This window comes from Carcharhinus amblyrhynchos, chromosome 5 (genome assembly GCF_965287045.1).
Source record: "Carcharhinus amblyrhynchos chromosome 5, sCarAmb.v2.hapA, whole genome shotgun sequence".
Classification (NCBI taxonomy): domain Eukaryota; kingdom Metazoa; phylum Chordata; class Chondrichthyes; order Carcharhiniformes; family Carcharhinidae; genus Carcharhinus; species Carcharhinus amblyrhynchos.
In genome coordinates, this window is record NC_137328.1 from 8117627 (window position 1) to 8141461 (window position 23835).

Consider the following 23835-nt stretch of genomic DNA (forward strand, 5'->3'; position numbering starts at 1 on the left):
GAGAGAGAGAGGTGGAGAGAGGGAGGGAGAGAGGGGGGGAGAGAGAGGGAGAGAGGGAGGGAGGGAGAGAGGGAGGGAGGGAGGGAGGGAGAGACGGAGGGAGGGAGGGAAGGAGAGAGGGAGGGAGAGAGAGAGATGGAGAGAGAGCTGGAGAGAGGGAGGGAGGGAGGGAGAGAGAGGTGGAGAGAGGGAGGGAGAGAGGGAGGGAGAGAGGGAGGGAGAGAGGGAGGGAGAGAGGGAGGGAGAGTGAGAGGGAAGGAGAGAGGGCAGGAGAGAGAGAGGGAGGGAGGGTGCACTGTCATCTCAAAGTGCGAAGCTTCCAGCTCACCATGGAAAACAATGTGAGCCACAACTGCTTGCTCTAGTTCACCTCGCTTCTCGACAGTTTCCACGTATTCCTGCTATATGTTTGTAATGACAATCATTTGGCATGGGGGACGGCACGGTGGCACAGTGGTTAGCGCTGCTGCCTCACAGCATCAGGGACCCAGGTTCGATTCCCAGCTTGGGTCACTGTCTGTGCAGAATCTGCATGTTCTCCCCGTGTCCGCGTGGGTTTCCTCCCGGTGCCCCGGTTCCACTCCACAATCCAAAGATGTGTGTGTCAGGTGGATTGCCCATCCTAAATGACCCCTTAGTGTCCAAGGATGTGCATGTTAGGTGGATTGGCCATGCTAAATTCCCCCTTAGTGTCCCAAGATGTATGGGTTAAGGGGATTAGTGGGGTAAATATGTGGGGTTATGGGGAAAGAGCCTGGGTAAGATGTTGGAGAGAGTCCAGACTTGCTGGGTCGAATGGCCACCTTTTGCACAATAGGGATTCTATGATTTCTGTCACCTAATCTGTTGCCCATGGCCAGCTTTGATGTGTATTGGCTTAATCCAAATCATTTGCTCCCCAGACATGATATAATTGTGCTCGAAAATAATTGGTTCTGACATCATTACAAAGCTACGAATTATTTTGAGTGGTGTTGAAATGTTTACATTTCCTGCCGTTATTCTGTGAGGGGACAATGCAGCAATGTATGAATGGCTTTCCTCTAACACAGTGACATGATCTCATCACCAACACTCTGAATGCCTTTCCCAAGGTGCTGGTGCCAATCCAAATAAGATCTAAGTTAAGTTTACAGTTTATTTATTAGTGTCATAAGTAGGCTTACATTAACACTGCAACGAAGTTACTGTGGAAATCCCCTACTTGCCACACTCCGGCGCCTGTTTGGGTACACTGAGGGAACATTTAGCATGGCCCACCCACCTGACCAGCACGTCTTTCTGACTGTGGGAGGAAACCAGAGCACCCGGAGGAAACCCACGCAGACATGGGGAGAACATGCAGATTCCGCACAGTCAGTGACCCAAGGCTGGGGATCGAACCCGGGTTCTTGGAGCTGTGAGGCAGCAAGGCTAGCTACAGTACCATCACACAAACCAGCCTCCCATCCAATGACTCTGTCTACACTTCCTGCTGCCTCGGAAAAGCAGGCAGCATAATCAAAGGCCGCATACACCCCGGACATTCTCTCTTCCATTGGGAAAAAGATATAAAAGTCTGAGGTCCTGTACCAACAGACTCAAGAACAGCTTCTTCACTGCTGCCATCAGATTTTTGAATAAGAACATAAGAACATAAGAAATAGGAGCAGGAGTAGGCCATCCAGCCCTTCGAGCCTGCCCCGCCATTCAATAAGATCATGGCTGATCTGTCGCTGCTCAGTTCCACTTTCCCGCCCTCTCCCCATAACCCTTAATCCCCTCTCCTATCAAAAACCCATCAACCCGCGTCTTAAAAATATTTAGCGAGGCAGCCTCCACCACTTCAACGGGCAGAGAATTCCAGAGATTCACCACCCTTTGAGTGAAGAAGTTCCTCCTCAACTCCGTTCTAAACCGCCCCCCTTTTATCTTGAGGCTGTGCCCCCTAGTCCTATTGTCTTTTTTGAGCGGGAAGAGTCTTTCCACCTCTATCCTATCCATCCCATTCATCATCTTATACGTCTCAATGAGATCTCCTCTCATTCTTCTAAACTCTAACGAGTACAAGCCCAGTTTATTCAGCCTCTCCTCATAGCTCAACCCCCTCAACTCTGGTATCAGCCTACTAAACCTCCTCTGCACTCCCTCCAAGGCCAAAATATCTTTGCGCAGGTGCGGCGCCCAAAAATGCACACAGTACTCCAGTTGCGGCCTCACCAATGCCCTATACAGCTGCAGCAAGACCTCCCTACTTTTATATTCAATCCCCTTCGCTATGAAGGCCAGCATCCCATTCGCCTTCCTGACCACCTGCTGCACCTGCAGGCTGGGTTTTTGCGACTCATGCACAAGGACCCCGAGGTCCCTCTGCACCATCGCCTGCTGCAGTTTTTCGCCCCGTAAGTAATAGTCCTTCCTACCATTCTTCCTACCAAAGTGGACCACCTCACACTTGCCAACATTAAATTCTATTTGCCATTTCCTGGCCCATTCGCCCAGCCTATCTAGATCCTTCTGCAGACTCTCCACACCCTCCGCACAATTTGCCGTTCCCCCAATCTTGGTGTCATCAGCAAATTTCGACACTCTACACTCGATTCCCTCCTCCAGATCATCTATATAAATGCTAAGAAGCTGAGGCCCCAGCACCGACCCCTGGGGCACTCCACTAGTCACCATCCGCCAATCCAAATAGCACCCGTTGACCCCCACTCTCTGCCTCCTATTTGACAACCAATCCTCTATCCACGCTAACACCCTACCCCCAACTCCATGTCCCTCGACCTTCTGCAATAACCTCTTGTGAGGTTATGGAATGGACCTACCTTATATTAATTTGACCTTTCTCTACACCCTAGCTACGACTGTAACACTACATTCTGCACTCTCTCCCTTTCTTCTCTATGAACAGTATGCTTTGTCTGTATAGCGTGCAAGAAACAATACTTTTCACTGAGTGTTAATACACGTGACAATAATAAATCAAATCAAGAATCAAACTGTGCTGATACACCTTGGCATTGATAACCATGTCCTGTCTGGTTCAGGTTCCCACGTGCCCAGCCTGGACAGCGAGTACTGTCGACCATGATAACGGCATCAATCCAACTGAGTAAAACGGCCTGAAAAGTTTTGCGGGAACGTCACCAGACAAAATCGAGCTACAATTTGCCTGTTTAATAATGAATTTTTTTGTCTCCACAGGCATTTAAGTCCAGCAAGGGGCATGCATGCGGCAGGTTGTAGTGGGCTGCTCTTGGACGTTGCTTCGGGAGTTGCCTATTGCTTCATGTCGTTAGTGTGCTTAAACTGGACCATCTCGAGGGCAACATGACAGCTCAGAGACTATCTCTGTTGCTGTGCGGACACATGGATTTGGGCCTGTGTCTGTGGGAGTTTGCACATTCTCCCCGTGGTTGCGTGGGTTTCCTCCGGGTGCTCCGGTTTCCTCCCACATCCCAAAGATGTGCTTTTAGGCTGATTGATTGGGTACTAAATTGCCCCTAAATTGGACCTCCCTGATCCTCGCACATTAGGCGTAGACTAAAATCATGAATAGGTCACTGAGACAGTGGGACGGCGGCGCGGGCTCGTTGGGCCGAAGGGCCTGTTTCCCGTGCTGTGTTGCTCTTTGTAAATGGTGGCAAAAGCTTGGTCAAAGAGATAGACCGTAAAGAGCTTTTCGAAGGAGAGGAAAGGTGGGGAGGTTTAGGGGCATTGGTGTGTGTTTGGAAGGATTCTGCAGGTTTACGCTCAACCTTTTTGACTACACTCTGAATGCACCTTCCCGGACCATCAAATCCGTGGATGAGATTTGAACTCTGAGCTTCTGGCTCGGGGGCAGGGAAGCTACCCGCTGTGCCACAAGACCTATTCCCCTTTGTTAATTACAGACCAAAAAGCTTGGAGGTGCTGGCACTGAGTATTCTATGCTCACTATCATTGCTTTATAAATTGTTAGTTATTTCCAAATTAATTGGAAATACTCTATTCTTGCAAATCTGTTAGAGAAAGGATGAGTCACATCACCCACATATTGAAGGGCAAAGGTGCTACATGTCTCCTTTGAACACCAATGTATAATATCAACAGCACTAGGCTGTAATAGATGTGACTGTGGTTTTTAAACTCCTCAAACATTTTAAATGGGCTCTTTGGGTGAGATTGCCTTTTTAGACCTTTGGAATATTTGAATATAAAGAAACAATAATGTTAACATTAACAATAATGTTAGCGATACACATAACAATAATTAGTTACGTGTATCGCTAACTCTGCGCTCCCATATGCTTAAACCACTGTGCTCCAAAGAACTATGGCCTCAGTGATGTGTACATGTCATTTTTATAGTTATTCTTTTCTTACAGATTTCATTTGTTACGCTGAAACACTTGGTCCGGAACTCTACCACCTTCCCCACACAGAATCGGTGCGGGTAAGGGCCCACCAGTGGAAATCCCCAATAACCTCAGGCGCAAATTTCCAGTCTTGCCTGAATGAAGCTGTATAATCCCGCCCATCTTCTTTATTCTTTAATGTGATGTATTTGTTTGTCCATCTCTAATCGTCCTTGGAATGCGTGGCTCCCTTTGCCATTGGTATGGCTCCTGCTCTGACCAAGTCCACAATAAACTATAGAGGGTCATGAACAAAGTCCAGTCCATCACTCAAACCAACCTCTCATCCATTGACTCTGGCTAAACTCCCCGCTGCCTCGGCAAAGCAGCCAGCATGATCAAGGGCCCCACGCACCCCGGGCATTCTTCTTCCACCTTCTTCCATCGGGAAAAAGATACAAAAGTCTGAGGTCACGTACCGACCAACTCAAGAACAGCTTCTTCCCTGCTGCTGTCAGACGCTTGAATGGACCAAACTCACAGTAAATTGATCTTTCTCTACACCCATTCTGTACACTACATTCTGTGCTCTCGCCTTTCTTTCTCTATGTAAGGTATGCTTTGTCTGCATAGTGTGCAAGAAACAATACTGTATACTAATACAAGTTTAATCAAATCAAATCAAAATCAAATCAAATCATTTAAGAGTCAACCTTGTTGTTGTGGAGTCACCTGTAGGCCAAACTAGGTAAGGACGGCAGATTTCCCTCCCTAAAGGGCATTAGTGAAGCAGATGGGTTTTTACCTATCTTAAAATTAGCCTGGGTCTCTCTGGATTAGTTTGGTGACATTACAACTATGCCACAGCCTCTCACAAATTCATTGATGGGCTTTGAGCATCTCTGGCAAGGCCAGTGTTTATCATGCATATGTAGTTGTTCTTGAGAAGTTGATGGTGGGCCTTCTTTGGAACAGCACCATATTTATGCACAGCAAGATGCAATTAACAGCAACATGCATTTATACAGTGAACTTACTGTAGTCAAACCCCACTTCACCTCAGTGACCATCAAGCAAAATTGGACACTGAACCACATAAGGAGATTTTAGGAGCAACGTCCGGTCAAAGAGGTGGGTTTTAAGAGTAAAGGAATAGAGAGGGGCAGAGAGGTGGACAGAGCTAGATAGAAAATTCAGCATTTTATTGGCCGAAGGCACACCCACCAATGGTGGAATTGGGGATGCACCAGATGCCAGGACTTTCAGAGCTCTCGAAAGGTTGCAGCGCTGGGTGAGCATTAAGAGATGGGGAGGAACAAGGTGACGCAGGGATTTGGAAACAAGCATGAAAATTGAATATTGAGGCATTGCCTGAGCAGGATCCAATGGAGGTTGATTGCTGCAGGCAATGGGTAGAAGAGCTTGGTGCACACAGGCAGCAGAGGTTGGATGAACTGACACTCGTGGAAGCTGGGAGGCCGAGCTGGAGTGTCAGGTCTGTGGTGTGTAGAGCGGAGGGTAACACAAGCATGGAAGATCTTTTTGTTGTCTCTTACTTTAACATCTATACTTAAAGAACAGTTTACAGTACAATGCACATCCCACAGTAACTCGAAAGCGACCCTCGAGGAAACACTGTTTGAAAGCTAAAATGGCCTAGAATATACCATGATTGCAAGGAGTCGAGAATAAACTTGACAAGATTAGTTAGGGGAGTTTACGATGAGACTTTTGAAGGGAAGAAGCAATAGCCCGTAGACAGGGATATAGGGGAAGTGTAAAGGTGACTGAATGCCTTGCCATCAACCCTGGAATAATGACATTCTCATGCACTATAAGAAATGGGGGCAGATGTAGGCCTCAAGCCTGCTCCTCATTCAATAAGACCCTGGCTGACCTTCAATTTCAACTTCACATTCTTGCCTTATTCTCACACCTCTTCATTTCCATAATGTCTGTCAACTTATAAGACTGGAACTTTCCGGCACAGCTCCCCCCACTGCACCTCCTCCTCAACTGCACCCCCCCCCGCCTCCCCACAACTCCATGGTGGGTTCTCCCAAGGCAGAGGCTGCTTGCCATTGGCTGCCGGTGGGATCTTCCAGTCTTATTGGAGCCTATGGGTGTTTTGCATGGCTCGCCAGTCTCGCCGCAGGGGTGCCCGCAGCTGGTGGGGGGGGGGTCAACTTCAGCAGGACTGGAAAATCCTGTCGACGGGAACATCCTGCCCTTCGTCTCGCGAAGACTCAGCGGGCGGGGTTTTAACGGCCACGCTCTCCCTGAAACTGGAAAATCCAGCCCGAGGTCAATGGACCCTTTGCACGGCCATCGCCCTCCCCCTCACCCGCTGCAGGGGGCGGGTGGGATGGGAAAAGGCAAGTGAGCACCCGCAACTCGCTGGAATAAAGAACTCCCTAGATTCAGAACCAGCCTCTGACGATGTAATACTATCGAAACATCCCAAAAATAAAAAAAATCCCAGTTGCATTTCTTTTAAAGATTTTGGAAACACCAATGCACAATTTGAAGGGTTAATCAGCAGATCTGTTGACACCCACATTTCCCTTTAAGAGGGATGTTGTACAAGAGCATTCAGTCAGTGAAGGTACTCTCCATCTGTGCCTCAGACAAGCGTACAGCCCTGTTAACCAGTCTATCTTAAACCCTGTAAGAAATGTGTGCTTACCTCCATCAGAATTGGAAAAACCCTGCGAAGAGAAAAGAAAATGTAAGTGTGTTGAACATACCAATGCAGAAAGAGGAGGCAGTGACTTAACGCACCTTCCCTTGGCTATGAGCTTCAAATCCGTGTTAATGTGAGATTGGGTTTCTAGGTTTGCATTGAAAACATTATAAAGCACAATGACAGGACTCCTGACACAAGCTGTGGAGCATCGGTACGTACAAGTCACATGATTGCACATTACCACTCTGAACGACAAGCACTCTGCAGCCTTTAAAAGGGAGTGAAGATTGAGCGTTTCTTCTTAAAAAGATAAAATGATAAATGGGAAGGCATCAACTCTGAAATCTCGGTGGCCTTCATCCATCAACTGGCACTTAGCGCAGGTCTGCGTGTAGCTTGTAATGAAATGTCATCCAGTTGTTTCCGTTCCTGCGGACAGGGGGGGAAGCTCCACTGCGGTGGGGCCCACTTGGTGAGGACGAGAAGGTCACACTTTGAGCTCCAGGGACATTCTCTGCTACAACAATGCTCTGCCAATAGCTGTTAACAAGATCTTTAAACACAATGGCAGCCACACAAAGGACGGTGGAAGGACAGAATTGTGGTCAAACCCCAAGTGCTGTCGTCAATCTTGGGGACTACACCTCAGGAAGGAAATACTTTATAACAAAGTATAAATAATATATTATCCTTAAAATATATATATATTATATATATATTAGTGGCAAAAGTAGGCTTACATTAACACTGCAGTGAAGTTACTTTGAAAGTCCCTTAGTTGCCACCCTCCTGTTTGGGTGAATTTCGTATGACCAATTTTTTTCATTCATTTGTGGGACATGGGCATCGCCGGCTGGCCAACATTTATTGCCCATCCCTAGTTGCCCTTGAAGGGTCAACTACATTGCTGTGGCTCTGGAGTCCCATATAGGCCAGACCAGGTAAGCACGGCAGATTTCCTTCCCTAAGGGGCATTGGTGAACCAGATGGGTTTTTCTGACAATCCGCAATGGTTTCAGGATCATCAGCAGATTCTTCACTCCAGATATCTTTTAATGAATTCAATTTCCACCATCTGACGTGGCGGGATTCGAACCTGGATCCCCAGAACATTAGGTGAGTTTCTGGGTTGATAGTCTAGCAATAATACCATTAGGCTGTCGCCTCCCCACACCTAGCCAGCACATGTTTTGGACTGTGGGAGGAAGCTGGAGAACCCGGAGGAAACCCATGCACCCACGGGGAGAACATGCAGTGTAGAAGGAAGCCGTTTGGCTCCTCGAGTCTGCACTGACAACAATCCTACCCAGGCTCTATCCTTGTAACCCCATGTATTTTCACACTGCTAGTCCCCCAGATACTAAGGGGCAACTAAGCATGATAAATCCACCTAACCTGAACATTTTTGGATTGTGGGAGGAAACCAGAGCACTAGGAGGAAACCCACGCATATATGGGGAGAACATGCAGACTTGACACAGCTAGCTGGGAATCGAACCCAGGTAGTTGGAGCTGTGAAGCAGCAGTGCTAACCATTGTGCTACTGTGAGATTGTTGTTGGTGCAGACTCGATGGGCTGAATGGCCTCCTTCTGCACTGTAGGGATTCCACAAATTATGACTGAAATACAACAAGATCCTGCATTTATGTAGCACGCCTGGTACAGCAAAATCTATGCACTTCACAGACTCACTACCCAACACAATCTGACACTGCGCCACAGGAGGTATCAGGACAGCTGACTAAAAGCTTGGTCAAAGAGGAGGGGTTTTACAGAGCACCTACTGGGAGGAGAGGGGCTGGGGAGAGAGGGAGATACAGGGAGGAGATTCCAGAGCCTAGGACAGAGCAATTGGAGGCAAAGCAACCAATGGTGGAGCAACGAAAGTTGTGAATGCGCAAGAGGTCAGTACTAGGGGAGCTCAGAGGGTTGTAAGAGGTTCCAGAGGTAGGAGCATGTGCAATTATACAGTTCAAATCACAGAATCCTTACAGTACAGAAGGAGGCCATTCGACCCATTGATTCTGTACCAACCCCAATGACACTGGGCCTTACTCCCTTTTTTTTGTTTTTCTAATTTATTATTATCACATGCATTAGGACACAGTGAAAAGTGTCCCATAACCTACATGTATACCCTGCTAATCCCCCGATACTATTTAGCATGGTCAATCAACCTAACCTGAACATCTTTGGAGTGTGGGAGGAAACCGGAGCACCCAGAGGAAACCCATGCAGACACGGGGACAATGTGCAAAGTCCACACAGGCCTGAGGCCAGAATTGAACCTGGGTCCCGTGGTTCTGTGAGGCAGCGGTGCTAACCACTGTGCCATCCTAGGCTGTGCTAATAATTAATAGGTCGCCATCTCAATAGCGGGATCGCCAATCCACCAAGAACTCTGAAAAAGAATCATATTAGACTTGAAACATTAGCTGTTTCTTTCTCTACAGACGTTGCCAGAACTGCGGAGGTTTTCCAGCATTTTCTGTTTTTATTGCAGATCTCCAGCATCTGCAGTTACTTCACTTTAATTTAAGTGAGGGAGGAGACATGTCAAAGTGAAAATGTCCTCTCTCCAATTTATTCAAAGTTTGAATTTTTAAAAAATGTGTTATGCGTGAATTGTCACTGGGGTGAGGTAGGTTCCCCCACCTTCCCCCTCTCTCCATAAGGGTAACCCCTGCGCTGGTCCACCCAAATCCCTCTCCCTCTCCAGTCTGCCACCTGGAGGCAGCCTCCAGGCCCTCAACTGGTCCCACTGTTGCCTCGGGGAACCATAGGCGGCACAGTGGCAAGAGCTGTTGCATCACAGCACCAGGGGCCCAGGTTCGATTCCCGGTCTGTGTGGAGTCTGCACGTTCTCCCTGTGTCTGTGCGGGTTTTTTTCCCCAGTTTCCTCCCACAGTTCGAAAGACGTACTGGTTAAGTGGATTGGCCGTGCTAAATTCTCCCTCGGTGCACCCGAATAGGTGCTGGAATGTGGCGACTCGGGGATTTTCACAGTAACTTAATTGCGGTGTTAATGTAAGCCTACTTGCGACAATAATGAGTAAACTTAAACTTAGACACTGACTAGGGCCAGGATTCTCTGACCTTGCCCACAGCTGGGATTCTCCAGTCCCGCTGCAGTGAATGGAGATGTGGCTGAGGGCCAAACTCTCCCTTTTCGCTGGCTCTCATAGCAGGGCATGTGAGACCGGAGTATTCTGGCCTAGGTATTTAATTGGCCTAATAGGTCCCTAAGGAGCTGTGTCAGCTACCCACCCCCTGCCCCCATGCTTCATGGTCATCATTGCACTTTTAATTCCAGATTTTTATTGATTTCAAACTCCACCATCAGCCATGGTGAGATTCGAACCTGTGTTCCCAGAGCATTATGCTAAGTCTCTGGATTAGTAGTCCAGTGACAATGACACTAGGCCACTGCCTTCTCTAGAGGCCAGGTTCTGTAGCCAATCGTGTTTTCTCTGTCTGGAAAACTACATCTGACATGGACTTGACCAGATCTGGTTGTATTTTTGGGGTTCACCCTTTCCTCCGACTTGGGGTGGGACTTCCTGCTGGTGGGATCCTTTGGTCCCACCGAGGGTGACCCTCTTGCCCTCCACCACCTCCCTGGCAGTGCGATTGGTGAACAACCCAACTAGTCATTGACTCTGGCAGGACTGGAAGATCCTGCTGATAGTCAATGGCGAAGAGCCTCCACTGCTGGAAAACCTACTGTGGAATGGATGGGGAGGGGCTGGAAAATACTAGCCTTGGTGTTTGGCTAGTGAGATCTTGGAATCTGTGGGTGGAATTGTCTATTTATTTATGCAAGTGCTGGCCCCAGGGGAGAAAGGCAGCGTGCCGATAGCTTTTCTTTCTGTCATGTGGAGCACTTGGGTGAAAGAAAATTGGGAGGCACGGCCCACGCAATGAGTGGGCACCAAGGAATGTTATTGGAATTTATTATTATTGGTAACCGTGATGGTGGTAGTATTTCAGTAAGCATAGGGGCCTTCCAGGTACTTGACCTGGGTTTTAAGGTGATTAGCAAAAGAGCCAGAGGTGAGGCAAGGAGAAACTTTTGATGAATCTTTACAGTTAGCTGCCTCACAGTGCCAGGAACCCAGGTTCGATTCTGGCCTCGGATACCTGTCTGTGTGGAGCTTTAGCACGTTCTCCCTCTGTTTGCTTGGATTTCCTCTGGGTGCTCCGGTTTCCTTCCACACTCCAAAGATAGGTTGATTGGCCATGCTAAATTGACCCTACTGTCAGGGTATAGCAGGATAAATATGTTGCCTGGGTGGGGTTGTAGACTCAATGGACTGAATGACCTCCTTCAGTACTCTAAGGATTCTATGATATCTATGAAATACCAAGTATTAATGGTATGCTAATTATATTGTTCAGACACACAGGCAAAGGGCACTGTTTTGATAAGTACTGAGAGCACTCATAAAGAGAGATCGCTGAGATACTCTACCCTATCCATCCCCTTCATTATCTTATACGTCTCTATAAGATCCCCCCTTATCCTTCTAAACTCCAATGAGTACAGACCCAGTCTCTTCAGCCTCTCTTCATAGTCTAACCCCCTCATCTCTGGAATCAGCCTAGTGAACCTCCTCTGCACTCCCTCCAAGGCCAAAATATCCTTGCGCAAGTGCGGCGACCAAAACTGCACACAGTATTAAGATTTGTATCAGCACTGTTGCGTCATAGCACCAGGGACCCGGGTTTGATTCCCAGCTTGGGTCACTGTGCTTGCGGAGTCTGCATGTCCTCCCTGCGTGGGTTTCCTCCGGGTGCTCCGGTTTCCTCCCACAGTCCGAAACACATGCTGGTTAGGTGCACTGGCCATGCTAAATTCTCCCTCTGTGTACCTGAACAAGTCATGAAGTGGAGATGCCAGCGTTGGACTGGGGTAAAACAGAAAGAAATCCCACAACACCAGTTTCCAAGGAGGAAGGGACAGGCTGTCCCAAAAGCTTGTAGATTTTGCTACAAATAAACCTGTTTGGACTTTAAACTGGTGTTGTGGGATTTCTTTCTGTTTTCCCTGAACAAGTGCCAGAGTGTGGCGGTGAGGGGACTTTCACTTCATTGCAGTGATAATGTAATCCGACCTGTGACGCTAATAAATAAATTAGTTTCATACTTTCATACATGTTATTCATTCATGAGATGTGTGCATCACTGGCTGGGCCAACACACATTGGCTTTGGCATTGATAAAGGAGTGAGTTCTTGTACTCCAGAGTGCCTGATAAGATGCTGGAATCAGATTCAGTAGCAATTTCCCAAAGGACTGGGGATGGGATAGTTCTTTCAAAAAAGAAGATGGGATGAATGGCCTTCCAGCGTGTTGTGCTGTTTCCCATTCTATCATTGAAAATTCATGATAAACATTAAGACCCTTTCCCCTTGTAAAATAATGAATTGACTTTTAAGGCGCGTCTTGACAAGTACGTGAATAGAATGGGAATAGGAGGATATGGTCCCCAGAAGGGTAGGGGATTTTATTTCAGTCGGGCAGCACAGTTGGTGCAGGCTTGGAGAGCCCCAGGGCCTGTGCCTGTGCTGAAACGTTCTTTGTTCTTTGATTAACAGGTTATGCTGTAACAACTTCCGTTTTCTATTAGTCCCCCCCCAGCCTCTGCCTCGGGGCTGCGGAGACTGGAACTATATTACCACTGGGAGTGAAGAAAATGATGAGGTTGGATATCAGGGTAATACTGTGAAATCCCCATCACTTTCTTGCAAGTAACTAACAAGCGATAATCAAGGACTCTGAAACAGAAATGTTTGTCTGTGTTTAGCTAATGTCTTGTTATCCTGTTTTTTATAAACAGATTTCCTATTTTCTATCTCGATGGTGCTTTTTTTAAGGCTTTTGGATCCAATGCAGATTTTCCAATGCCAAGTACATGTCCAAACTATCCAGTAAATAATGCTCTGCTTCCTTGATCCTTACCTTCTGCAAGTCCTCGATAGACCTCTCAGCTTCCCGCAGTTTTTCCCGAAGTATTTGCTCCTTGGCAGCGATTTGGGATTCTTCCCTCTCCAGTTGTTCTATTTCCGTCTCGAGTCTGAAAGGAACCAAAGGAATGTGTGACTGCTTGCACATTTCTCCAGCCCGTCCTTGGCCCCAGAAGTCCTTCACAGAGTAAAGACTGAGTAAAGCCACTGCTCCTCCGTAAGCACAATGTCCCTTGGTTTCACCCTGTTGTCCTTCCCATGGCTAACTCCCTCTGAATGCTTCCATCCTTTTACCTGTGGTTTACGTCTAATCATTTCATGGCCTAGTGGTATTATCGCCAGATTATTAATCCAGAAACGCAGATCAAGTTCTGGGGACCTGGTTTCGAATCCCACCACGGCAGATGGTGGAATTTAAATTCAACAAAAAAAAATCTGGAATTAAGAATCTACTGATGACTACGAAACCATTGTTGATTGTCGGAAAAAACCCATTTGATTCACTAATGCCCTTTAGGGAAGGAAATCTGCCGTCCTTACCTGGTCTGGCCTACATGTACCTCCAGAGCCATAGCAAATCCTGTTGACTCTCAATTGCCCTCTGAACAAGGGCAACTAGGGATGGGCAATAAATGCTGGCCCAGTCAGTGATGCCCATATCCCACAAATTAATTAAAAAAACATAGAATCATAGCATCCGAAGTAAAAAAAGTAAATTTTATTTATTAAGCATAGGTAAGGCTTACATTAACACTGCAATGAAGTTGCTGTGAAATTCCCTTAGTTGCCACACTATAGTGCCTGTTCGTGTCAATGCACCTAACCAGCATGTCTTTCAGATTGTGGGAGGAAACCTGAGCACCTGGAGGAAACCCATGCAGACACGGGGAGAATGTGCAAACTCCACACAGACAAAGATCCGAGCTGGGAATGAAATCTGGGCCCCTGGTTCTGGGAAGCGGCAGTGCTAACCACTGTGCCACCCCTATAGTGTAGGAGGAGGCCATTCAGCCCATCGAGTCTGCACCGACCAGAATCCCAGCCGGGCCCTATCCCCACAACCCCATGCATTGACCCTAGCTAGTCCCCTTGACACTAAGGGACAATTTGGCATTGCCAATCCACCTAACCTGCACACCCTTGGAGTGTGGGAGGAAACCGGCGCACCCGAATGAAACCCATGCATACATGGGGAGAATGTGCAAACTCTGCACAGACAGTGACTCGAGGCTGGGAATCGAACCCGGGTCCCTGGCGCTGTGAGGCAGCAGTGCTCACAACTGTGACGCCTAATTATTCTATTGCAATCTTCTAATTTCTGTTAAAATTAATCAGCACATGTAAACGGGGAACAAGCCAACAGTTACACTTTCTTGTTTCAGTTAACAGAAACCCACATGACAGATGTTTTAAAATTTACTTCTCCCCCCAGCTGCCTTTCACCAATTAGTATCAAATCGACCCGTTTTTCTCTGAGGTATTCATGAGTATTAGTTTTGGCAAGATAAATATTGGAAACTCTTTCAGTGTCCAGTTACACCTAAGTTTCAGCTCAGCTATTTTCCATTCTCGTCTGTCGTAGCCGTGTGTTGAATCAGTCATTGAATAGATGGGAAGATCTGTCATCGGCTTCAGGAAGCATAAAGAAGAACATGCCCCTGTCTACATCAACAGGGATGAAATAGAGAGGGTCAAGAGCTTCAAGTTTTTAGGTGTTCAGGTCACCAGCAACCTGTCCTGGTTCCCCCCATGTTGACACTATAGTTAAGAAAGACCACCAATGCCTTTACTTTCTCAGAAGACTAAGGAAATTTGGATGTCAGCTACGACTCTCACCAACTTTTACAGATACACCATAGAAAACATTCTTTCTGGTTGTATCACAGCTTGGTATGGCTCCTGCTCTGCCCAAGACCACAAGGAGCTACAAAAGGCCCTGAATGTAGCCCGATCCATCACGCAAACCAACCTCCCATCCATTGACTCTATCCACACTTCCCATTGCCTCGGCAAAGTGGCCAGCGTAATTAAGGACTCCACGCACCCCGGACATTCTCTCTTCCACTTTCTTCCATCGGGAAAAAGATACAAAAGTCTGAGGTCACGTACCAATTGACTCAAGAACGGCTTCTTCCCTTTCCATTGGCCAAGCTTTGTGAAGAATGGGCAAGGAGTTGGAAAATCCAATATTCACTGCCTACAGTTTTCCACCCATTCAGATTAATGGTTGGAAGGGCCCAGGTGACATGTTCAGGGAAGGCAGAGAGATTTTTAAAGATTATTTAATGGTATGTAGGCATTGATGGTAAAGCCAACATTTGCTGACTGTCCCTCATTGTCCTTGAACTGAACATTTCAGAGGGCATGTTGCTGTGGGTCTGGAGTCACATGCAGGCCAGAATGGGTAAAGATGGCAGATTTCCCTCTCTAAAGGACAAGAATGGAAGAAGAGGGATGAGAGATGCTATGTAGGCTTAGCCCTGTTTGTTTAAGTTGACACAAAGACTTCATTTTAAAATATTTCTGCTTATGCAACTAACTCTGCTAACTTGACTACATGTATGGTATGGGTCCTGCTCTGCCCAAGACTGCAAGGAACTACAAAAGGTCCTGAATATGGCCCAATCTAGCACGCAAACCAGCCTCCCATCCGTCGACTCTGTCTACATTTCCCACTGCCTTGGCAAAGCAGCCAGCATAATTAAAGACCCCACCAACCTGGACATTCTCTCTTCCATCTTCTTCCTTCGGGAAAAGGATACAAAAGTCTGAGGCTACGTACCAACCGACTCAAGAACAGCTTCTTCCCTGCTGCTGTCAGACTTTTGAATGGACTTATCTTGCATTAAGTTGATCTTTCTCTACACCCCAGCTATGACTGTAATGCTCCATTCTGTACTGTCTTGCTTCCTTCAATATAAACAGTATGCTTTGTCTGTATAGTGTGCAAGAAACAATACTTTTCACTGTATCCCAATACATGTGACAATAATAAATCAAATTTAATGCAGAATCAGAGGGGTAAAGGTTCGCTAAAAATTGGCTGCATTCCTGAAGGGTACACAATGCAAGCAACAAGATATTCGTAACAGCAGCTGCAAGGTTTTTTTTAAAATGGAGGCAGCTTGCGGAAAACATTTACAATAACGAGATAATGGTTGAAATATAGTTTGGATTTTAGTGTGTGTTTTTCAGTGGGTTCAGTACAGAGATCAGTACAGAGGCTGCTGTAAGAGCCAATCTCCAAGTTCATAAGAACATAAGAAATAGGAGCAGGAGTAGGCCATCTAGCCCTTCGAGCCTGCCCCGCCATTCAATAAGATCATGGCTGATCTGAAGTGGATCAGTTCCACTTTCCCGCTTTCTCCCCATAACCCTTAATTCCCTTGTCTATCAAAAACCTATCTACCCGTGACTTAAATATATTTAGCGAGGTAGCCTCCACCACTTCAACGGGCAGAGAATTCCAGAGATTCACCACCCTTTGAGTGAAGAAGTTCCTCCTCAACTCTGATCTAAACTGCCCCCCCCTTATCTTGAGGCTGTGTCCTCTAGTCCTGCTGTCCTTTCTAAGTGGGAAGAATCTCTCTACCTCTACCCTATCCATCCCCTTCATTATCTTATACGTCTCTATAAGATCCCCCCTCATCCTTCTAAACTCCTATGTTCGCTTTTGCTTTCTTTTTGCTTCTGCTGTGTTAATAATTTTTTTAAAGTTCCATCCAATAAAAGATAGCCATTTTAAATCTCATTTCAGCGCTGTCCCCTCGTCTATTTGAGGTAATGAATGGGTCCAGCAAGGGACCAAACTCTCTCGGGTATTGGCTCTGTGCCAACAGTTGTAAGGGTCAATGGTCATCATATGATGAAGGATCCATTGCACAGTGGGGAACTTCTCAATGATATGCCTGGTGAAAGATTGAATGACAGTTGCGGTGTGAATTTATGTGGCGCGTGTTGAAAATGGACACGTTCCAAGAAAACTGTGAGAAGGACAAAGGCATGTGAAGGCATTAACATAAGAAAAATAAGAGTGAATTTGTCGAATGCCATTCAGGACCTTATGATACTCCCAAAGTGCTTTATATCCAGATGAGTACTTTAGAATTATAAACACTGAAGAAAGTGCAGAAACCAGTTTGCACACACCAAGCAAACAGCAGTAGGAAAATTACCTGTTTTTCTAAGTAATGTGGTTTGAGGGACAGATGTTGGCCAGGACCCCAGAGCAAACTCATCCCTTCTTCTTCAAATATTTGTCCCATGGAATCTTTGATATCCTCCTGAGACATGGGGCAGGCCTGGCTTGTCCCCGAGGTTCCCACGGTCTGCCCCATGCCCGTTCCGACTCCCGTGCTGGGTGGGACGGTACAGTTACGGTCATGGCCTCATATTAACAGCTGGTCCAAAAGAGGATATTTCCCGCAGCCCTGATTTGCAGTGCGGGTCTGGATTATGTGCTCACCTTCCTGGACTGGGACCCACAATCAAAGGACAAAGAACAAAGAACAGTACAGCGCCGGAACAAGCTCTTTGGTTCTCCAAACCTGCGCCGATCGCTGTGCCTGCCTAAACTAAAACTGTGTGCACTGAGGGAGTTAGTATCCTTCCATTCCCATCCTATTCATATATCCTTCTACTTGCCCCTTAAATGCTGCTATCACCACCACCTCCCGGGCAGTGTGTTCCAAACATTTACCACCCTCTGTGCAAAAAACTTGCCTCGCACATCTCCTCTAAACTTTTCCCCACGCACCTTAACCATATGTCCCCGGGTACTCGTCTTTTCTACCTTAGGAAAGGGTATCTGACCATTCATTCTGTCCACGCACTCATAATCTTGTGAACCTCTATCAGATCGTCCTTCAACCTCCGTCGTTCCAGTGAGAACAAACCGAGTTAATCCAGCCTCTCCTCATCCTCTTGACTTAGAGGCGTTTCTGTGTTTTGATTCTGTGAACCGTTTTAAATGTAAATAAATGTGATCAGTGATTTACTCTGGACAAAGCTGTGTAACATTGGGCCACCTTCCTGATTGCCCAGAGACAAGACACACATCCCTTTGCTCTCCAGTAAACGATTTACAAGGATTGAAGGTAATATTGGAGTCAGTCAAACACAGTTGGAGCCCAGCTCCAGAAGCACTCGAGGAGCTCGACATCACCCAGGACGAAATAGCCTGCCTGATCTATAACCTTCAACTTTCCGCTTAGAAAGAAAACCTTGTAAATCGTTTACTGGAGAGCAAAGGGACGTGTGTCTTGTCTCTGGGCACAGCCTCAAAATAAGGGGGTGGTGGTGGTGGGGAGCAGTTTAGAACAGAGTTGAGGAGGAACTTCTTCACTCAAAGGGTAGTGAATCTCTGGAATTCTCTGCCCATTGAAGTGGTGGAGGCTACCTCGTTGAATATATTTAAGTCACGGGTAGATAGGTTTCTGATAGACAAGGGAATTAAGGTTTATGGGGAGAAGGCGGGAAAGTGGAACTGATCCACTTCAGATCAGCCATGGTCTTATTGAATGGCGGGGCAGGCTCGAAGGGCTAGATGGCCTACTCCTGCTCCAATTTCTTATGTTCTTACGTTCTTATGTTCAACATTCATTCCCTCCATCGCTGACGCACAGTGGCAGCCGAATTTACAATCTACAAGATGCACGGAAGGAACTCACTAAGCCTCCTTAGGCAGAATATTCCAAACTCATGACCTCTACCACCTGGAAGAACAAGGGAAGCAGGCACTTGGGAACACCATCACTTGCCTGTCCAAATCACTCACCATCCTGACTTGGAACTAAATCGTTGTTTATTCATTGTCGCTGGGGCAAAATCTGGAAGTCCCTCCCTATACCACATGGACTTCAGTGATTCACCACTGTAACAAGTCTACAGAGGCAGGAATCCCTTCACCCTTTATTTACAATTCCAACAGCAGGATACAGATGGCTATCAGTCAGCAGTCTACCTCAGGGGGGTGCCAGAGGGACTGACACTCCCGGTTAAGTACAAGGCAAAGACTCCCTGAATGGTCCATCAATTGGATCCTTAGTCAGGGTGTTCATACTCCAATAGGTCAACCTCAATAGCCCGAATGAAGTCATTCACGACCTCTTTCTCAAAGGCAATTGAAGAAGAGCAATAGATTCTGGCCTTATCAGCAAAACCCACATTCCACTACATTTCCATTCAGTACAAATGATACAGGTCACAGTTAATGTGAGGTACATCCTTGCTTATAGAAACTGTTGTTAAACTTGGGTGCATGAGAAATGCCCAGATTTGAACCAAATCATTTGACACATGATGGATATAGATTGGGATTATTTGGGAGACACATCCTGTAGTTCACTGGCCACTTTACTGAAATCAGTTTAAGTCTAAACTCTTTTGCGTCCCATCATTGACTATGAGAGAGCTTGGAACTGATGATTCTTGTTCACAAACTCCTCTGCTTAAGGGTTCCAAATGTAAATGACTGGTTCTAGGATTTGATTTGAGTTTAGAAGGTTATTTGATGATGGGCGCAGCTGACTTTAATTGTGTCCTCACCCAATATTCACTATAGAATCACATAAAAATATACAGCACAGAAACAGGTTATTCAGCCCAACTGGTCTATGTTGGTGTTAACACTCCACTTGAACTTCCTCACATATCATTTCATAGAATCCCTACAGTGCAGAAAGCCATTCGGTCCAACAAGTCTGCACCAACAACAATCCCACCCAGGTCCTATCCTCATAATCCCATGTATTGACCCCGCTATTCTCTCGAATGTACCAATGCACTCAACCTGCACATCTTTGGACTGTGGGAGCAAACTGGAGCAGGCACGAGGAAAACCGTGCAAACTCCACACAGATAGTGAGCCAAGCCGGAAATTGAAGCCGGGTTCCTGGAACTGTGAGGCAGCAGTGTTATCCACTGTGCCGCCCTGATCATCTCACCTGATCAGCATAATCGTGGCACGGTGGCACAGTGGTTAGCATTGCTCCCTCACAGAATCAGGGATCCAGGTTTGACTCCTGGCTTGGGTCATTGTGTGTGCCGAGTCTGCATGTCCTCCCCATGTCTGTGTGGGTTTCCTCCGGGTGCTCCGGTTTCCTCCCACAGCCTGAAAGACGTGCTGGTTAGGTGCACTGGCCATGCTAAATTCTCCCTCAGTGTACCCAAACAGGCACCGGAGTGTGGCTACCAGGGGATTTTCGCAGTAACTTCATTGCAGTGTTAATATAAGCCGACTTGTGACACTGATAAATAAACTTTTTAATCTTCTATCCCCTTCTCATATTTTTCCAGTTTTCTATCTATGCCATTCATCTCAATGACTTCATGAGGAAGCAATTTCTGTATTTCGACCTTTTCTTGGATAAAGATGCTTCTTCTTGAATTATTTTATTCATTCTCTTGTTACCTCCTGATTTAAACATTCCAACGCTCCCCGTGACCAAGATTTAAAGCATCCTCCAATTGAGCAGGTGAATGGACTGTGACTAAATACCCAACCAATAGTTCCTAACCTCTAGCTCGAACACATGCACCCAGAAACAGTAATGGTCTGCTCAGATATAGAATCCCTACTGTGCAGAAGGAAACCATTCGGCCCATCGAGTCTGTACCAACCACAATCCCACCCAGGTCCTAACCCCACGTATTTACCCTGCTAATCTCTCTGACATAGAATTAGTTTAGCATGGCCAATCAACCTAACCCGCACATCTTTGGACAATGGGAGGAAACCGCAGCACCTGGATGAAACCCAAGCAGACACGAGGAGAACGTGCAAACTCTACACAGACAGTGACCCGAGGCTGGAATTGAACCCGGGTCCCTGGCGCTGTGAGGCAGCCGTGCTAACCACTGTGCTGTGTATATGAGAATGGTTTGGGCAGAGTGGTTAGAGAGAAACTGTTGTCAACAACCAGAAGACGCTCATTCAAAGCAATTGGTGCAAGAACCAGAGGCGAGATGTGGTAAAACATTTTTACGCAGCGTGTGGTTACGATCGAGTGTACACTCCCAAAGAGTGCGGTGGAGGTACATTCAACTGGGGCTTTGAGAAAGGAATTAGATAATTATCTAAAGATAGGAAGATTCACAAGGAGGGAAAATGCTGTGGAATGAGAGTGGCTGAGTTGCTCCTACAGAGAGCCAGCACAGACACGATGGGCCAAAGGACCTCTGTCTGCACTGTAACCATTCTACCATTCTGCAATTCCAATTCTGTAGAATATTGCAATAAGTTTTATCCAGATACGGCAGCAGTCCTACACTAGATAATGAAGATCCAGAGTGTTTTGTGGCTTGACTATATTTAGAAACCTAAAAACTCTACAGTGCAGAAGGAGGCCATTTCGCCCATCAAGCCTGGCCGACAACAATCCCACCCAGACCCTTTCTCCGCAATGGGTCAATGGCTTCCTTCTACGCTGTAGGATTCTATAATTCCCCAATTCCAACAATGCCTATTTGATTGGAATGCACTGGAGTCAATCCTTGAACTGCAGTAGAGTGTGGGGCTGCAGGGGTGAGGCGGGGTGGGGAATAGAGAGAGCAATAGTGATAGGGGATTCTATCATAAGGGCAACAGACAGATGTATTTGTGGCCACAGATGTTATGCCACGATGAATCATAGAATCCTACAGCGCAGAAGGCCATTCGGCCCATTGAGTCTGCACTGACCACAATCCACCCAGATCCTATCCCCACAACACCAGGCATTTACCCTAGCTAGTCCCCCTGACACTAAGGGGCAATTTGGCATGGCCAATCCACCTAACCCGCACATCTTTGAGAGGAAACCGGAGCACCCGGAGGAAGCCCACACAGGCACGCAGGGAATGTGAAAACTCCACACAGACAGATGCACCAGGTGAGTGAATGGATGACTGGCACTGCTTGATGTAATCTATACTCAGAAGGAAAATCATCGAGAGGCCATCACCATTAGATCTTGACCTGAGAATGAGCCAGAACTGTACCTACCCTAGAATCCCTACAGTACAGAAGGAGGCCATTTGGCCCATCGAGTCTGCACCGACAGCCATCCCACCCTATCCCCATATATTTACCCTGCCATTCCCCCTGAACTAGGATCATATTTAGCATGGCTAGTGCATCTAACCAGCACATCGTTTGGACTGCGAAAGGAAATGTACTCCGAAGTATATTTAACAAAACTTCATATAGTGTTAATGTTAGCCTTGCTTAATAAATAAACTTTAACTTTATTTTAAATGGGGATTAGCAGGGTAAATATATGGGGTTAGAGGGATAGGGCCTGGGTGGGATTGTTGTTGGTGCAGACTCGATGGGCCGAATAGCCTCCTTCTGTACTGTAGGGATTTTATTCTATTCTATATTTATTCTATGAAACTGGAGCATCTGTAGGAAACCCATGCAGACATGGGGGGAATGCGCAAACTCCACACTGACAATGACCCAAGCCGGGAATTGAACTCTGAAATCCTGGCGCAGTGAGGCAGCAGTGCTAACCACTGTGCCATTGTGCCATCCTCTGCAGAAAGAGGCAAGGGAAGTTAGTATATCATTAGGATTTCAGCTGCTGGCTTTGATTGTGGGGATCGTAGAATCTGTACAGTGCAGGAGGAGGTCATTCAGCCCATTGAGTCTGTACTGATTCTCCGACAGAGCATCTTACCGAGGCCCTATCCCCATAACCCCACATATTTATCTGCTGATTCCCCTAACCTGTACACCTTGAGACACCAAGAGCCAATCCACTGAACCTGCACGTTTTTGGACTGGGGGAAGAAACGGGAGCATCCGGAGGAAACCCACACAGACATGGGGAGAATGTGCAGACCCCAGACAGACAGTGACCCGGGACCAGAATCAAACCCTGGCGCTCTGCCACATGAGGAGGCTAAGGATAAATTTGAATGGGGATGATTGCGTGACTGACAACAGTAACACCTGAAACCTCACAAAGCTTTCATCTTCAAGAGCTTCAGCTTTGACAAAGCGTCATCTGGACTCGAAACCTTTTGGGCGGCATGGTAGCACAGTGGTTAGCACTGCTGCCTCACAGCGCCAGAGACCCAGGTTCAATTCCCAGCTCGGGTCGCTGTCTGTGTGGAGTTTGCACATTCTCACCGTGTCTGCGTGGGTTTCCTCCGGGTGATCCGGTTTCCTCCCGCATTTTGAAAGATGTGCTGGTTAGGTGCATTGACCCGAACAGGTGCTGGACCGTGGCGACTAGGGGAATTTCACAGTAACTTCATTGCAGTGTTAATGTAAACCTTATTTATGACTAATAAAAAAACTTTTCTCTCTCCTTGCAGATGCTGCCAGACTTCCAGCATTTTCTCTTTTGGTTTCAGATTCCAGCATCCTCCATAAGATCATAAGACGTAGGAGCGGAATTAGGCCACTCGGCCCATCGAATCTCCTCCGCCCTTCAACCATGGCTGGTATCTTTCTCATCCCCATTCTCCTGCCTTTTCTCCATAACCCCTGGTCCCCACAATCTAATTTTCTTTACATTTCATCTTTAAGATATGGGTTAATTTGATGAGTTTTGGCGCTTTGGAAAGAAATTCCGAACACTTCCAGTCGGCAAGTCAGGAAACTGTCGAGCTTGTGGCTGTTCCGATTTCATCGCCACCTCTCTCGAGAATTTCCTGCTATTGTTTCAGTCTCATTTCTGGGCCAGCTCCCACAGAAGAGAAGGCTTGTGTTTTCAATCAGGCTGTTTAACACGAACGATAACATCAAGCCGCCCTGTTCTTAGAACAGCTAACCAAACAAAAGGCAGCGTTAACGAAATCGCTGACCACCCCCCCCTCCAACCCCCCAACCCCTCCCCCCTGCCTCACCGCTGCACTCCCCCTCCCCGACCTCCC

At 46.9% G+C, this 23835-nt stretch overlaps 1 protein-coding gene across 1 annotated transcript in view; it reads right to left on the reverse strand.

Annotated features, from left to right (window-relative positions):
• palm2akap2 (PALM2 and AKAP2 fusion) overlaps positions 1–23835 on the reverse strand; it is a 216272-nt gene that overhangs the window by 11618 nt on the left and 180819 nt on the right. Inside the window, exons 6-7 of the mRNA XM_080188456.1 lie at positions 12968–13082; positions 7006–7027 (exon numbers count right to left, since the gene is read on the reverse strand). Of these exons, the coding sequence (XP_080044582.1) occupies positions 7006–7027; positions 12968–13082 (137 nt within the window). The remainder of the gene's footprint in view (positions 1–7005; positions 7028–12967; positions 13083–23835) is intronic.